Source organism: Poecile atricapillus, chromosome 2, assembly GCF_030490865.1.
Source record: "Poecile atricapillus isolate bPoeAtr1 chromosome 2, bPoeAtr1.hap1, whole genome shotgun sequence".
Lineage (NCBI taxonomy): Eukaryota > Metazoa > Chordata > Aves > Passeriformes > Paridae > Poecile > Poecile atricapillus.
In genome coordinates, this window is record NC_081250.1 from 19,567,378 (window position 1) to 19,584,733 (window position 17,356).

At 36.1% G+C, this 17,356-nt stretch overlaps 1 protein-coding gene across 1 annotated transcript in view; it reads right to left on the minus strand.

Moving 5' to 3' along the window:
* Nucleotides 1-3,456: 3,456 nt before the first annotated feature.
* MALRD1 (MAM and LDL receptor class A domain containing 1) overlaps nt 3,457-17,356 on the minus strand; it is a 239,243-nt gene continuing 225,343 nt past the window's right edge. The window contains exons 37-41 of the mRNA XM_058831049.1: nt 14,615-14,691; nt 14,432-14,522; nt 6,000-6,075; nt 4,336-4,392; nt 3,457-3,625 (exon numbers count right to left, since the gene is read on the minus strand). Of these exons, the coding sequence (XP_058687032.1) occupies nt 3,527-3,625; nt 4,336-4,392; nt 6,000-6,075; nt 14,432-14,522; nt 14,615-14,691 (400 nt within the window). The 3' untranslated portion in view covers nt 3,457-3,526. The remainder of the gene's footprint in view (nt 3,626-4,335; nt 4,393-5,999; nt 6,076-14,431; nt 14,523-14,614; nt 14,692-17,356) is intronic.

A 17,356-nucleotide genomic window follows, 5' to 3' on the forward strand; every position in this document is an offset into this window, starting at 1 on the left:
TGCATGGCACAAGCTGGAGATGGCTTAATGAGAGTCATGATGTCAAGGAGGAACTGGGTGCCTCCCAAAAACAGCCATGGAAACATTGTAATACTACAAGTACATTTAGGTTGAAAAGGACTTCTGGATGCCATCTAACCCATCCTCTAGATAAAAACCAAAATACTTTCAAAATTAGATCATGTGGTTGATCAGTTTTATCATTGCATAGCCATCAGGCTGCTGCAGGTGAAACAGAGCAAGGAGGAGTAAAAGTCAGCATCAACAAGCACCTGGACTACATCCATGGGCATATCCACTGTTATGACCAGCAGATGCAGGAAAACATGGAAGCATGGGGCAACAGTGCAAAACACTGCAAAAAAAAACCAAACAGCTGCACCAGTGCAACCACCCAACCCAAAGGCAAGCTTGGAACAAGGCTTGAGCCCTTCAGTGTTGGCAAGGAGAAAGGTACACAGCCATATGTTCTACTTCAGGTTTTACAAACAGGAGATAAGTTCCTGCTCCCCTTCAACAGCTCTTCCAAAACTGCAAAGTAGTAGCCAGTGGCAGATGTCGAGGCAAGTATGGAAGGAGCTGCAAATACAGTGATCCTTTCTAAGACAAGATCTGGACATTTCATGTGTATGAAACATGATTGTTGATAGGTACCATAAATAAACCTTGGATTTAAATGAAGATTAGACAAATCCAAGAGACATGGATGCTTGTATTCTTTATGATTGTGAGATTTCATAACAAAAACAATTCTGAGAAGACCACATAGACCACACTGAAAATGGTACTGGATTTTGTAAAAGTTTATTTCTTGTAGATTAGGTCTTGTAGTTTATTTCTGCCTTTACCTTGGATCACTGATATATTTAATTGTTTAAACTGGACTCAGTATAGTATTCACTGTCTGTATAGAGTATTCATCTCCTAATTTATCCCCAGAAAACAGGCCACTTGAAAACAAATAATTTTTATTACATAAAGTTTATGACAATAGCAGCATAAGCTTACAGAAGGTATTTAATCAAGGCATATTATAAATTGGAGGAAGAAACTTATGTAGCAAATTTTAACAATATTTTTTCCTGTATATTTATAATCTGTATATTTACTTTGGATTTGTTCTCTGGATTTTGAAATTGAAACTGAATGACTGAGAATTTGAATTCTATGGATTTGGTTTTAAGTATTGAAAAACTTCAGAAAGTTAAACAAAAAGTAAAGTTTTTGTCTTAAGCATTTCAGTCTGGGGCTGCTAGTCAGCTGAAACAATAATCATATATTGAATATAATTAAATACATTATTATTAATGAAATAAGAAAAAAAAATTGAATTTCAGGAAGATTAAAAGACTGTTTCAGCATTTTCTTTGTAAACATTCTGTCAATTATAAAAATTGAAAATTATTTTGGTGAAAGGCTTATTTCATAGATTATCCAGAATAGTCACAGTTTTCTCAAGAGATAATTACTTATGAGTTCCCTGAGTTCTTTTACAATAATTCTTTATAATCATCTACTTTTATTTTGGACATTAAAATATGAATACCATAACTATTAAAATAAATATATTTTGTTTTATAAAGGAGAATGTGATAAAGTTCTACCATTGTCTTTTCATTAATGTAATTTTTTACAGATACACAGAGCATGACACAATAAATGGAGATTTAAGAACTATAGCATAACCAGCACATTAATGAAATTCTGCAAGCAGTGCTAGTCTATTGCAGAATAAATGAGAATTTGAGTACACGGGCTTGACCATGTAGGGATGTTCAATGCCTGTTTATAATGCAGAGATCAATCATCTCACACAGATTTATCAGAGTTCAGGAGCTGGAGGCACTTGGCACTTTCCTGGATCAAATCTATTCTCAGTGTCTCATCCTAACAGGTACAAGTATAATAAGAAAATTCTATGTTTTAGTAATACTAATCTTGTTTCAGAAAGAAAACAGCATGTATGATCATATTTCCTTACTTAAAACCTTAATGAATAACATTTGGTAACTTTCAACTAGATGGCAGCAAGGCAGACGTGTGTGTGAATACAGCAGAGAGGCACTTACGAGCATATTGCTGGGAAGGTATGGGGAGAATGATGGACAAACCTCACACCTTGTTATTCCTACTACCCCTGAAACAACATGACAGTCAAACAAACAAACAAAAAACTCTTAGTCAAAAAATAGTTCTGTGGCCCCAGTAGGAAGATACATAGACATATAGATATATATATATATATAGAAAGATATAGGTTGTGGTTATTCTATGAAGAAAACGTGAAAGGAAAAAAAAAACCCCACCAAACCCAAACCAAGAAGCCCTGTGCATGATGGAATGAAGGCAGGCATCAATATGCTTTTCTGTCTGGAGTCTCAAAAGTCTAATAAATGTCAAGGAATAGAGCTTCCCCTGAATAAAGGTACTAGCAGAGATACCATCTACAGTGAAGATGTCTGTTTTTATGCAATTTGTAGGAGTTTAGTAACTTTAAGACTTGCCAGTGGGTTTAAAATTAAACAGGCTGTAGAAATACAATAAGGGAGAAAACACAAGCACAGCAGGAACACTTAAACCTTCAAGCTAAAAATGATGATCATGTAATGCAAGTGGGTATTATGGAAGATGACATTTTGTCAGGTTATTTAAAGTGTAAACAGTGTTAGAAGCTATGCCTGGTACCACAGAGGATGACAGTCAAAATCACAAGGCACTCCAAAATTTCTCCCTGTTATCTTTCTCATGGAGGCATGGGCTGACATAAGTTTCATCTGTGTGGGAAGCCAACCTATTCAGCAGAAATACCGTTTCCTAAACATGCCAGTTTTCACCCTCTGCCAGTCACTAAGCTAAATCTATCAGGAGCACTGTGGTCAGAACTACAGAACTGTAGAGCTGACCAGAGGAAAATTTGGTCAGATATAACTATCAAGGTTAATAATAATAAAATGTTTTCAAAATAAGTGTATACACTGGTGTGTCACATAGATGAATCACATGCTGAGCCAATATTCAAATCTATGATTCATGACCACTCTTGATTTAGTTCAATACATTTCTAATTTTATATAGACTTTTCTTTGCTTCTGCCTCTTGGAACACTAAAAGAGTCAGTTAAAATCTCTTTATAGTGCAAAATTACAGAAATATTTAAGTCATCATTTCTCAAATAATGGACATAAAAATTATGATTCTCAAACCTAAAGAATCTGGATTTGATTAAACATTTTATTAACATACTGGAATTTGAAATATACAAATGTAAAATGAATTCATAGTTATAATTATCAATCTCTTTCTGCACCAACAGAAATTACAGAAGACTATATATAATTATGGTTTACTTATATGGATTCCATTTTTAACATAAATTTACTTTCTGAATGGAATTGTTCTAATAAGAGGTATTCTGTGATGAGTTATTAATTGACATTGTAAATACTACATTATCATAACACACTTCCAGATTTTATAATAAATCTTTAGGCAAAGAGTTACAATCACTGTTGATCCTGCTTTGTGTTTATGTTTTCAAGGAGCTACATAATTTCTCCATGTCTTCTGCTGCTACCCCATAGAGAGGATTTGGAAAAGTAGCATTCACATCTTCATTAAACGGGTACTAAAAGAAAAAAGAATGAAATTTAAAATCCAAGTGATTCAATTAATTTTTTAAAATGCACATACAAATGGCTGCAGATTCATTATAGAGGTAACATATTAAAGAAAATTATAAAATCTCTAAACATTTTTAGACCGGACTTTTGGCTGAATAAAACTAGCAAAAGTCCACCAAAACAATTACCTACCACATGCACCTGATCAAATAATTTAACCTACTTCTGCATGTTTCCACCTTTTTTTCTCTTGTCTCCAGAGCCCTTGCTCTAACATACATTTTGTATTATTTTAGGCAATCTGTGTACAATAGTGTAATTGCAGTGGGTCACTAATTTTGGTGCATGACATTATAATTTCCTTCAAGAAAATGGTTATAATTTCCTTGAATGAAAAATGTGTGAGAAAATAGGTAATATGAACCCTTCAGGTAAGGATTTCAGTAATTCTAAACATTTTCTTCAGCATCTGCCCATATTGAAAGTTATTGAATTCGTGTATGGTGTAACAAGTGGCTGTAACAAGCAACATTACTAGAATTGTTTTTTATGAGGTCCTTGCAAACCAATTCAGCCCTGGTCATCTTTCTCAGATGTCCAGAGCTGCTAACAGTGTAAGTAGCAATACACCATTAAGTGACATTTTTCCCTTTCCTCTTCAAATGAATTTCCTTTACTAGCCCAACACATATCCTAGAAATGTATTATTACATACCTCATACCATGGAGATACACTGATTTGAACAGCAGATGAAGTGGCATACCCAGGAGACTATAAAAAGAAAAAAACTGCTTCAGAATATTTTTAGTGAGCTGAAAATAATATTTTCTGCCATGTGGCGCCTGGGTAACACACTCTATGGATCCAAAATTATGAGGCAGTATTATGAGCAAGAGTGTAGCTATGCTAAGCCCACATGGATTTGGTGTTCAGAAAGGTTCAGGAGAACTGTTCTTTATGAAGCTCAGAGACTCCCACAAGGGCATAACTTGTGAGTATTCAGCTGGAGACGAGATTTTGCTCACATTTTGTCATCTCTTTTGATTGATGATGTACCATTCAGATTTAAGTCTCATCAGACTTGGAGAAAACTCATAATGCCTGTTTTCTTTTAGAAAGAAGAATTAGTGTAAACATGTATTTTCCCAGTCTTAGAGAAAACAGAGGAAATTCTGGTGCATGGCTGGACTTCAATCACAATGCCTGGGGCTGTCTTCCATGAAAATGTCTCTCCTGACTCTGTGCTTCTGTTTTTCAACTTACTATTTAATGAAGCCTGTCAGGAATCTATTTTAACTAAAATAAAAATGTCCTGATGAATTGGACATGATTGTGATGGGAATGTTTCCAACTTGGAGCTCTCACAAACTCCAACATATAAGTGAATTCATTTGATCTAATGTCTCTAAAATCAGGTGTAAGGACCTTTTTACAGAAAGTAAATGGCATGTCATAGTTAATTCTATTCAAAGCTGCAGTGGAATCTTATATTATTGACTGTGCAAAGGACAAGTTTTATTGTCTATTTCAAACCAAGCCTAGCTCTTTCAATGTTAATAAGGGCAGAATCAAAATGAGGGCAGGAAGAATATTTAAAATTTTTTTTTGGGCTTTTTTTCTTTATACTCCAAGGTTCTTTGTATTACTTTTAATGATAAACAAAATATCAGAGATACCTTAATTTTAATTCAATCATTTATTTCTTGTTAAATGTAAGACATGAATTTTAGTTATCATTGTAATTTGATAATTAAATCTTGCCTTTAATTAGTTTGCTGCAATACGTTCACTTATATATATCTATATTATTCAAAAAATTCTTTGTTACTCTATCAGCCTCTAATTCTGATCAGCAAATGGTACTAGGGAAACGTGTGGCCAATTGCTTGCGTAGTGTCAAGGTGAATTAAGGATTATAAACTGTTTCATTAAAGTTAAGTGAGTGTGCAAAAGCAACTTGGTTGCTGAATCATGCATTTTGTGTTTTTATTGTTGTTGATGTGTTTCTGTTGTTGTGTGTTTGCTCTGTTGGATTTTTTTTCTTGTTTTTTTGTTTGTTTGTTTATTTTCCATATACAAAAGGAGACAAGTCCCAGTCCTTATTCTTATCTATGTGTGGGTAAATATTTGATACAAAACAGTTTCCTCCAAATTGTCAGCCCATAGTCATAATTATAAATACTGAGATGTCAAAACTGAGCTAATGTCAAATATTAATATGTTTTGAAAATGCACCAGAACTGATCTGAGTACTGAGTCAATTTTTAATTCTCACATCTTTTATTAAATAGCATTCATTGAGGAATTATATTCTTTTAATGGAAAACTATTTGAGGATTACAACATCACATTTTTCTGAACATATAGAGGCAGCTTACCTTTACTTTCCCAGATGAACTGAGGTCTTTGTATAAAGGATTGGCAAATGAAGAAATAGCAGCTTCCTGCACTTTCCTTGAGAAGTCAAACAAAAAAAAAAAAAGAAAAAAACCCATTCCATTATATCACAGAGGTCATCAAAGATCAAAACAGATTAAAGCTGAAAAGACTTGAGTCCAAAAGAAGAGATGGCTAAATATATTTACAACTATGCTCTACTGAAATAAATGAAATTAAACTAATATTCTGGATAAATAATGTCTAGGTTAAAAAAATAATTTTTCATCTGTTGCTTCTAAATACGTTCTGGACCTGCACAGAACTATTTAGTATTTATAAAATGCAGGTATAGTGCTATACATTAAATGAAACATGAGATTGCCTTAAAAGTTGCATTCCTATAATTTGTTTGCATGGGATGAGATTATCACACTGTAGTCACACTGACAATTCAGTGATTAACATGGTCTTAGGCTCCAAGTTCAAGAGCAGCTTAGTTATTTAATTGTTTAAGTGCTCCACTTTTACAATTAATTGGGAAAGAACTTGCATTTTGGGTCAAAATCGTCAGCATCAGTTTTAAAGCTATACAAGCTACCCATACCTTTTGCTACAAAGCCATGAATAAATAATCACTTGAGGTATTGAAATGCAAATTTTTCATTAATTAACACAATGCCTTAAACAATTTATAATAGATTAATAGGACAAATTTTGCTATTTATGGATCTCATGTCCATTACCTCATCCGGAGGTTTAAAGATTTGCTTTCTTGGTAGAGGTCTTCACATATCCCTTTTCTTTTTGGAAGCACCTATGACAGGTGCAGTTAATCACATTTATTCTGTGCAAGCAGAATGGGTGTGGAACTTGCTGCCTAGATCTAATTTTTTTTTTTCCTATATAGATGGCTAGCTGTTAATATTCCACATTGCTTGGAATCATGGAATCATTTATGTTTGAAGAGAAGTCTAAGATCACTGAATCCAACGTTTGACTGATCACCACCCTGTCAGCTGGACTAAGTGCTACATCCAGACCTTGCACCTCCAGGTTTGGTGACTCCACCTCCACTGGCAGTCTGTTCCAATGCTTAACAACCCTTTCTGTGACAAAATTCTTCCTGATGTCCAGCCCAAAGTCCCCTGGCACAGCTTGAGGCCATGTCCTGTCATCCTGTCACTTGTTGCTGGGAGAAGGGACTGACCCCCACCTTGCCACAACCTCCTACCTCAGTTAATTGTAGAAAGCAGTAAGATCCCCCCAACCCTCCTTTTCTCCAGGTGAAACACTTCCTGCTCCCTCAGCTGCTCCTCATAGGACTTAATCTCTAGACCCCTCACCAACTTTGTTGCCCTGGACTCTCTCCAGCACCTTAACATCTTTGTTGTATTGAGAGGCCCAGAATCATCAAAGCTATTCCAAAACTTTATAAAAAGCAACAGATGTTTTAGTTAAAATTACTGAAGAATGAAGCAGAATCTAATCTTTGCTTTTGATGAGATGCATTTTGGTTTTTTTGGGTTTTATCCACATTTTTCATGAATAAAAGCATATGCCTTGTATACACAGAAATCTGTATGTACAGTATTCCAAGACAAAAGTTTTCCCTAAAGCTTCCCATCAGTCTTGATGACGGAGAAATAAATTTTGCTTTGTTAAAAGGTGTTTCTGTTGCAAAGCTGCTCCTACAGGTGGCTGAAGCTGTGTGTCCCTAGAATCTGACAGACAGGCTCTGTGTTACTGTGGTAGGCAGGACTGAGGGGATGAGAGCAGTCACAGGAGCTCAGCCCACAGACATGCTGGGAGGGGAATCTGTTCCCCAGTGGGAACCACAGAGGAGACACACTGAATGATTTCTGTTGCAGGTAGCTAAAACCAGAATGACTGTTTGGGAGGAAGACACAAGTAAAGCACAGAAATATTCTACCTTATTAATTAAATCAGTGCAAGAAACTTGGTTTGGGTTTTGGACTAAACCAGACATGTCTCCCTAAAGGTTTTCACAACAAGACTGTCAGAAAGTAATTGCTTCTAATGCCAGTCTCATAATTTATTTTGATTACCTGACACAACAATGGGGTGAGCTGAATATTTAAACCTGTTAATTTTTTCATTTGATCTAATCTTAACTGTAATAAATCATGATATTCTGATTCATTTAGTTTGCTTAGTGAAGCAATGACAGATTATTTATATGCCTACTAAGTGCATATTTGCATCCCAGTCCTCCTGAATAAAGACCAGAAAATGTGTACAAAATTTATTTTTTACTCTAAAATGAAAGGATGGCTCTTTCTGAGCCAATCTGAGGCCAGAAGCACTCAGATGAGAAGCTTTTAAGAAGTTTGGTTCTGCTTCTAAACTAGTTCCCAAAGGGCAAGACTTGCATGCCTTAATTTTGGTGTTTCATTTCAACATCACAAACCAACTGTATGGCCTAAAAGCATGATATGGAATCCAGCAAATCAGTTCTGCATAGACTCAGTCGAGACACTTCCAAAGGTCAGCACAAGCCACACAATTCTCAGTGTGAGCCACCCTTACTGTGCCAACAGCAAATGGTAAAGATAGGGATAGGTCTGAGTCTCTTTCATCGGTCCATTAAACTTGAGCAGTTTGTGCAAGACATATACACAGCTTATTTGGGCAGGAACATGCTGAGTACTTAGGTCTGTCCTGAGGGCAGGTGGGTGCTGAACACAGATCTCCAGCTTCCTCTGCAAGGAGGAGAACTAACCAGAAGGATATGTGCCAAATTGTGGGCACCAAAGAGAGCGCTGGCCAAGTTCTTCAACAGCATGTGTGTGGTTCCTGTGCTTAGTGCTGAAATCAGTCCTGTCTGTGTCTCAAGCAATAAAATTGAGCCCAGCAGATATCAGGTGTCCTCCCACTCTAGATCTGAATCATGAAAAGCATATGTATTGGTCCCTGAATCTTAGGGATAATGGGAATTTTATGGCCCAAAATATGGGCACTGCTTGAATTTATGCACCACAAACTTAGGTGGAAAATGAACTTTCTTAAGTTCTTTCCTATTCTTAGGAACATTTCTGCCAAAGCAGGGTTTTGGAAGTCACCTTGAATATGCTAACTTATGTAATTTATGTTACACACACAAACAACATTTATAAACACACAGATGCACACATATGATTTTTTTTATACAAACATATATATATGATTGCCCCTTGTTTGTGAATGCAGCAAGCAGTTCTTTATAAGGGACACTAATGGAGAGGATTAAAATTTCTGAAATATTTTCAAAACACTTAAAAGATGTTAAAGAAAATGCAAGTGAAAATTTAATCACATGTTTACACAAGTGCCATAATCTATCAATTGGATGAGGTAGTAACTGCAGTGAAAAAAGTAAAAAAAAAAAAAAAAAAAAGTAAAAAAAAAGTAAAAAAAAATTATTAAATATGTGTGTAAGGTAGTTTAGAGAGAACTGGGTTTTCTAACACAAACAGAAATACCACAATAAGAAAGAAGAGTATTAATCATCTTAGGTTGAGGTAACATTGGGCTAAGCTCATGTGCATTCTTTAGTAGCAAAACCTACTGCCTTGTCAGAGGTTTCTCCACTACAGTTTCACAAAGACAGGAAGAAGTTGTATGCTCCACAAAATACCCACCAGTGTATAAACAGACTGCTGAGTAACATCATTCTTTTTAATGGAAAAATAAATTATCCAGATTTAATTTTTTTTGGATGCTAGAGCTCATAATTTTATACTTTTCAATATACTTTTTGAAGAAAAACCAAATTTTCCAGATTCCTTTTCTTGTTCATCTGAGCCATAACAAAAATGACAAAATTCCAGTGGACCAAATATTTAATTACAATTAAGGTACTAATTAAAATAATCCCTTAAAATAATTTTTATAGGTGTGCTAAAGCTTCAGTTCTTAACAGAAACTAAAACTCAAGATCTTAATTTCCAAAGCATATTTAATATATTTTCAACTAAATTTAGGTTTGCTGAAGTAGGCTGTGTTTTGTACATCCCATGAAAGAAATAGGAGCCATGATGCAAGGAGAGAAGACTTTCCAAAGGCTGCATTTAAAATGATGTACAAGTCACTTGGATGTTTGATTTGACTGTTAATATGCTGTATGGGTTTCCTAAGTTTGTACTTTGTACCTTTTGAGTCACTTCAGGGAATTTAAAATTATTTTTTTTTTTAGTCACTCCTTTGCAACTTTCATCTTCATGATATTGAAGGCTACAGACCACAGGGATTGGCTGTTTCAGCGTGTTTCCTCTTGTTTCTCTGCAATGGTTCCTTTGTTTGGTGATCATCAGATGTACATTTCAGAAAAACTGAAAACTTACGACTCTAGTACTCATCCTTCAGAACAAAAATACTCTACAGAAGAATGAATGGATTTGGATAGCAGCATTAGACTGGTACAACAATTCCCAAACTAGAGTTATGGCTGATGCTTCCAAATTTTGGTTTACTTTTTCCCATGAAACTGCACATTTTTCTCCCATTATACACGAATTGTATCTGTCTCTGTTCCAGTTCACAAGCTGAAAACGATTCAATAAGTGCCATTTTACTGTCGTTCTGGTTATCTCTTTGGGATATAGGAACAGAGGCACAGCTAGCAATGACCTCTGGCAGCCCTTCAGATCTGTTTGGAGAGCTTCCCTTGGAATACATCGCCCGTTCCTCCACACCAGACCTCCAGAAGGGTATGGTCTAATTGCAGAAAGTCTGGCAACAGAAACTGGGAATCATCATAATTATAAGTAAACTTTAACTATGGAGAAGGCAAAAGTACTGAGCTTGTTTAGGCTGAAGAAAGCAGCTTGTAAGGAGACATGACAACTGCCTTCAAGAACAGAAAAAGCTTTCTGCAAGGAGGAAGGGAATGATCTGTTGTTGTCCATGGTGAATAGGAATGAACTTAAATGATAAACAGACATATCAGCAGTTGGAAAATAACTTTCTAACAGCAAACTTCTTTCTATCCAAGGTACCAACATAGCCTGAGGAGGCCATCAAATTCAAGTTGCTAGAGGTTTTTAAATGTGAACTCAGGAGTGATACAATTGAATCTGTGATGTGACAGGAGGAAAAATGGCCTCTGTGGGCCCTTTCTTCCCATGACTTCCTATCATTTTAAAATGCTTTCTCAGAACACCTCAGTTTTTCAATCTTTTGCTTGTGTGGCAAGATACATTGTTATATGCTTTGGAAAATTTAATGTTCTGTGCTCATTAAGATTGACAGGACTGATAACAGCTGTGGTACATTGGCCTTGCAGCGGATGGCACAGTTCAAGAACAGGAAAGAAACAAAAATGATCCAGGGACATTGACTGCTTTGAGGTAATAGCAAAACGACACTGCTTGGCTGGACAGAAAGTCACTTACTTTTCATACTCTCACATTTCAAGTTACAATGAAGCATTAGAAGGCAGCTGCAACAAAATGGAAGCTAAAATGAAGCTTTGCTTCTTTTTGGTCAACAAGGCCAGATGTCACTGATGGAGTGGAACAACTGGCAGCCTTTCCTTCTGGATCAGGGAACATCATCTCTATAGTGCAAACAGGAGAGAAATTCACAAAGTTCCCTAATTTGGGGTTTCTATACAAAAGTTTCACATATCCCCAGCTGGGGACGGGGAAGTATCTGGCATGTCTGAATGCTGTCATGGTAATGAAGCATGTTGCTGCCAAGCCATGTAAGGCTGCTTTTGTCCATGAGGAAGTAAACTTACACGATGACTTCCAGTAACTCCCTCTCAGTAACAGGAGCGTTTAAAGCCTGCAGATCAGATCTTAAATCCTGCAAAGGAGAAGGAGATAGCAAAGGGGAACCGGGGCATCCACTCTGGGCTGAAAGGAAGGGTTAAGGCACGATTAATGTTTCCAGAGAAGAAGAGGGACAAATATGACTTAGGTTCTCACGGCTGTTAGTGACAAATTTCTAGCTGGCAATCACCTGAGGAGTCCGCAGCTCACCCCTACTGCTCCTACCTGGTTTTCTGATGAAAAAAAAAGAGTTCTACTGGACTCCTATGCTACTCCAGCTCTTGTGCACATTCTTGTACTATTTCCACTGCGACTTAGATGGACCTGCACACCATTTTAAGATGTCATTGGAACTAACACCTACAACTCCTAATGTGCCTCTGGAGAACTGTCTGCCAGTACCTGCATGGGTGGGTTTATACAGTAAAGCAAAGGGACGCTAACAGAAATTACATAAAAATAGCTAGCAAAAGAATTTATCAAAAGGTAGTAAATAGGGCCTCAAGCATGTGGAAGCTTCTCTAGAATGACTCTAGTGCCTAATGACTTTAAGAAAACAGCATGGCTCAGGAAGGCTTAAAGCAGACACAAGTGAAAATTAACATTTATGTGCCAGTAAATGATACTTTCATTCATCAAATCCCTCAAAAAAAAAATCAGGATTAAAATCTCATGCCTCTGTGTGGTGCTGTCACATTGTACATTTTACAGACTTATGCAAATGCAAGCCACTTCTTATTATAAAGCCTTATCCTAAAGATCCAAACATCAGTACGCTAACATTGTCTGCATTTTGACTAGTCACTTCTGATTACTAATTAAGCAGTTCAGGAATAACTTGCCTTAATTTACTACTATGTTTCCAGCTGTGATTTTTGTATATGAAATCATGATAAGCACTAGGTAGTTTAAGAGGAAGAGCCTTGATGAACTTATCTTCTCAAATTCAAAGTTTCAGATTTCATTGTTTTCACGATTTCAAACAAATTGCCATATATTTGCTAGAACATTTTTTAGCAAGATGCCTATAAAAAGCATTTTAACTTATATGTAAAGTTGACAGTGATTAAAAACAAGGAAAATAAAAAAAATATTTGTAGTGTGGGAAAAATTATTTGAGAACCTCAGTTTCTAATAGACAAAATATATAGTCACAAAAATTTCCATCATCATAACTTACCTTTCTTTAATGAAAACAATCAAGACCAGAATAAGCTTTTTTTCATAAGCTTGTTAAATCCTCTCTTTTACAGCTCTGATTCTCTGCACATCAGGGCTGTGGTATATTCTTAAAGCCATACTAAGAAGATCCTCATTCATTCCACTTTTATACCTAATAGGACCATATTGCTTAGCATCATATTGCAACAGGGTACAAAAAAGAATTCTTTTTTTTTTTCCCCAAGCATATGTTATTACAAGAAAAGAAAAAATATTCCTTAAATGCAGATATGTGTGTAAAAGAGATGTGAATGGCAGTGCAATAACATTTAATTAGACATATATGAAAGAAAAAGGTAGGAGGGAGTGTTGAGTGAGAAGAAGAACAGAAGAAGTAGTGTAAGAAACAACAATATTTTTTAAATTAACTAAAATAGCACTATCAAAAATGTTTTGAGCAATTAAACTCTTTTCTTTTTTTTTTCAAAGATAACTATTGAAATCACAAAAAGAAAAATCCAGCAGCTCTTACAATACAACTAATCTTGCACTTCTGAAATGCTTTTCCATGTGTGCCTTAGCAGGTTGTATTTATGTGAATGAATTAAATCTTAGAGCCCCATGAAATCAGATAAGGAAATGTTATTCCTGCTTTAAAGAAGAGGAAGGAGATGTAAAGAAAGCAGGTGAAGCTATGCACTCAATTAACAGAAGCACAACCAATAAAGGTCTCTGCTTCAACATTTTGCTTCTGTGTCCATAGAGCGCTGTACCTGTCAGGGGAGCGTGCAGAGATAGGAGACGTGTCAGCAGCAATAATGTCAGGACAGGAGCCTGCACAGTTTAGTAGATAGTTTGGGAGATAACAACATCCCCAAAGAGAGGAAAGTCTATAGCAGAGAACAAGTTAAAGGAAAAGAGACAGCTTTGAAGATTAATTCTGGAGCAGAAAATGAAGGGTAAGGAAAATCTAACAACACAAAAATGGACAAGGAAATGTGCAACACGAATTGTTGAAAGGGAGGAAGGGACAGTGCTACGTACTTGCTGAGAGAGAAGAATCTAGAAGAATAAGTTGAGAGACAGGCAGAGGAGCAATACAGAAGTTAGAGTTAAATAAACAGAAAAAAAATCTTGAATTAGGGAGGAGAGAAAAAGCAGAGATTATCAGAGAGATGACAGGAAAAGCTTGTAAATATATCTGTGAAATAGTGAGTTGTCAGTTGAAAGCATATCCTAAAAAATTAATTTTATAATTTAAGAATACTCATACAATGCAGCAATCAAAACATTCTAGGCAATCAAGCCGTTGCTCATTGTTTCCAGACTGGGGTCCACTAAGGTCAGCTTTTGTTGCAAAATTACGTTTTCTGCTTAGTGTTGCATATGAAGACAGACTGTGGGGAGATTTAAAAGCTGAAACCAATGAGCCTGGGCAGTTGGCCATTGCTCTATGCCACATTTGTGTCTGCTGTATGCAAAATAAAAGTTTGACTTACGTTTCTGGCACTTTCTTCTTCAAAAGAAAATACAAGGCACCAGCTGTAATTTTAATCAGTAAGAAACCGATACCCAATCCAATCCAAATATCTGCAAAATCAGAGCAATCAAACACAGATATAAGTAAAATGAATGACTCAAAGAATGAACTGAAAGATACTACTTTCTTTTTACAGACCTACCATTTTGTAGAAGACTTGGAGGCTGAGGAGGCTTAGCTCTTATGTGGCAACGATTTCCTTTCCATCTTTTTCCACATCTGTGAATAAAACAAGAACTTTTGAAGAAAGGAGGAGAAAGGATCATAAACAGTGATGAGCGCAGAGGAAATGCCAAAGTTTTGAGCACCTTTGCCAGTGACTAAAGCTTATCCAGGAATCACAAAGAGCAGCATCAAAGTTAATATAATGGAGTCTAAGTGAGAAATACACAAAGCAAACTAAGAAAAGAGAAGAAACACAACTAAGTTCAAAGATTAGAACTGGCTTCCTTGTCCATAATGCCATCATATTGTTCTCTCACAGCAAAAGAAATTTGACTAATTTCCATGTATCCTCCATGTGAGGGTTAAATACATTTCTGAGTTGAGGAACTGGGACCCTAATATAGATAAAGACACATAATTAGAATATGAGAAAGATGTTTTTCTCTTGTCACCTAATTTTCTTCTCTTGTTTTTCCATTCTTTTTGCAGAAATGATACTTCTCCAACGAATACTTTGTCAAAACCAAAGCTACACTTGACTGCAGCCATGCAAAATTATTCCAAAGTTTCTGTTTGCTAAAATCCTGTTTTAATTTGATGTGACCAATATGTAAAATACCTGGCATAAGCTTTGCTGTTTTGATGTACACTTGTTGCTTAATGGTTAATCACATTCACCAGAAAGGTCTATATCATCTGTCACTTTAATTTGCCTCAATTAACCTTTTGTCTACTTGCTTTTATTGTGGCCTTTTCTCTCCATCAGAATGAAGGGACCCTGGACACCTGGGTGAGGGTCAGCTGCATTTGCTGAGACACAGTTTGGGGAATCTCAAAGTGGCTGCAGCATAAAAGGTCATTAGGGGGATGGTCACATACTGACATCTTAATTTCAGGCACCCTACATGATGATTGAACCCCATCCTGAGTGTATTGATGGAATGACTTCTACCAGCTTCCCAATTATATGCATGGTGATTTATGAGCTTCATAAATTTTCAAGTTTTTTTAGAAGGGAGTATGAGAGAGAAGTGATGGTAGTAGTCCAGTTTCAATCCTAGTAATGTCAAATGCATGGAAAATTCTTTTCACTTATGATTTCTTTCTTTACAGTTTCACAAACTAATAATGTGGTCTGGAATGCATATTGAGATTCTTTCTAACTAACACCACAGTGTTTTTCCATAGTCACCACTTTTTAAGATGTAAATTTGAAATTGTCGTTTCCTCTCCTTAAATATACAGTATGAAGCCTCACATATATACATATGTACATATATATACAATTAGAATCTTTATATTAAGGTTCTTTAATTTGAACATGTGAGAGAGGACTTCATGCTATTTGCCATAGATTAGCACAAGGTATTTCCACTTGCCTTACCCTAGCAGCTGCACACTGAGTTAACTAGACATTGCAAAAGGACAGAAGAACTTCATATTCCCAGAAAATGACTTAGGGGTGGTGGATGTAGAGAGAGGAAGGGTGGAGTGATAGGAGCAGCAAGAACCTGTAGCTGCAATGATAATTAGAATTCTTAAAGGATCAGGGCATGTCAGAAACCAGATCAATATCCCAGTTTCAGACATGACAGGAAGGTGACTTCACTAAAGACCAAAAGAGACTGATGCACAATTTGTTGCAATTCAGTGTCTGATTGAAAAATTCTGAGCAGAGACTATGCCAGAAGGGAAGCACCAGCCCTACTCGAAGACAGTGGGTTGAGAAAGATTACATTTAACCCATTTACACTACAGATGGGTTTTCTGTGGTTAAAGTGTTACCTTGTTCAAGGTTAGTAATTGATATACTAATGAATCCTAGCTTTAGAAACTGGAGCCAATGACATATTCTGACATTCTAACTTTAAGGAAAAAATGGTATAATTTCAGCTAACAACTCTGGCTGAGCTGGAGACCCACTGTATTCATTGACTGAAAATACCTGGCCTCTTCAATCCTTCTTTTCCTTCAGCATACTACAAAAAAAAAATCATGTTATTCATAAGCTGCTCATTTATGCAGAATGATGATCTTATAAAAATGTCAAATTTCAGCTGGGCTCATACCAAGCTTTGTGGATCTGTGTAGAAACATTGCAATCTGATGGTAATCACCCATCAAAAGAATTTTCTGATTGCTCTCAATTGTATAATTTTCTTTCTCCCTGTTTGCCAGATATTCTGTTGAACTAGATATGCTTTTAACCAAAATTGGCCGATTTCTTGTCACTGCAGAACTTACTTGACTGTAAAAGAAAGAATAAGAAAACAGATTTGCAGCTGTGCACAAGCACTACTCAGAGAGGCAATGAGAGGTGCCATTTGCTGGTTTGGAGGCACCAGGACATATCTCACCTCAGAGCTGCAAAGAGGTAGTTCTCATAAAGCAGCTGTGTGTACTGGTAGGACTGTAGGAAAATTCTACTACACAACAATATCTAAATAGGTCTTCATATGTTGTGTTTCCATTTATTGATGGAGTATTTCCACAGATTCATGCTATGTTTGAATTGTGGATAAAAAAGTTAAGTATCTTTTAGTTTATCTTCCTATACACACAGGTTTTGTGATCAACTACTAGCTCCCTTGGCTTGGCCATTCATTCCTCTCCAAATCTCTGAATGCTACATGACACATAACACTCAGGAATCTGATGTCAGACTATCAAGGTGTAATTTTGGCCAGTGAAATGATTTCCTACTGTGTCCATCTAGGTT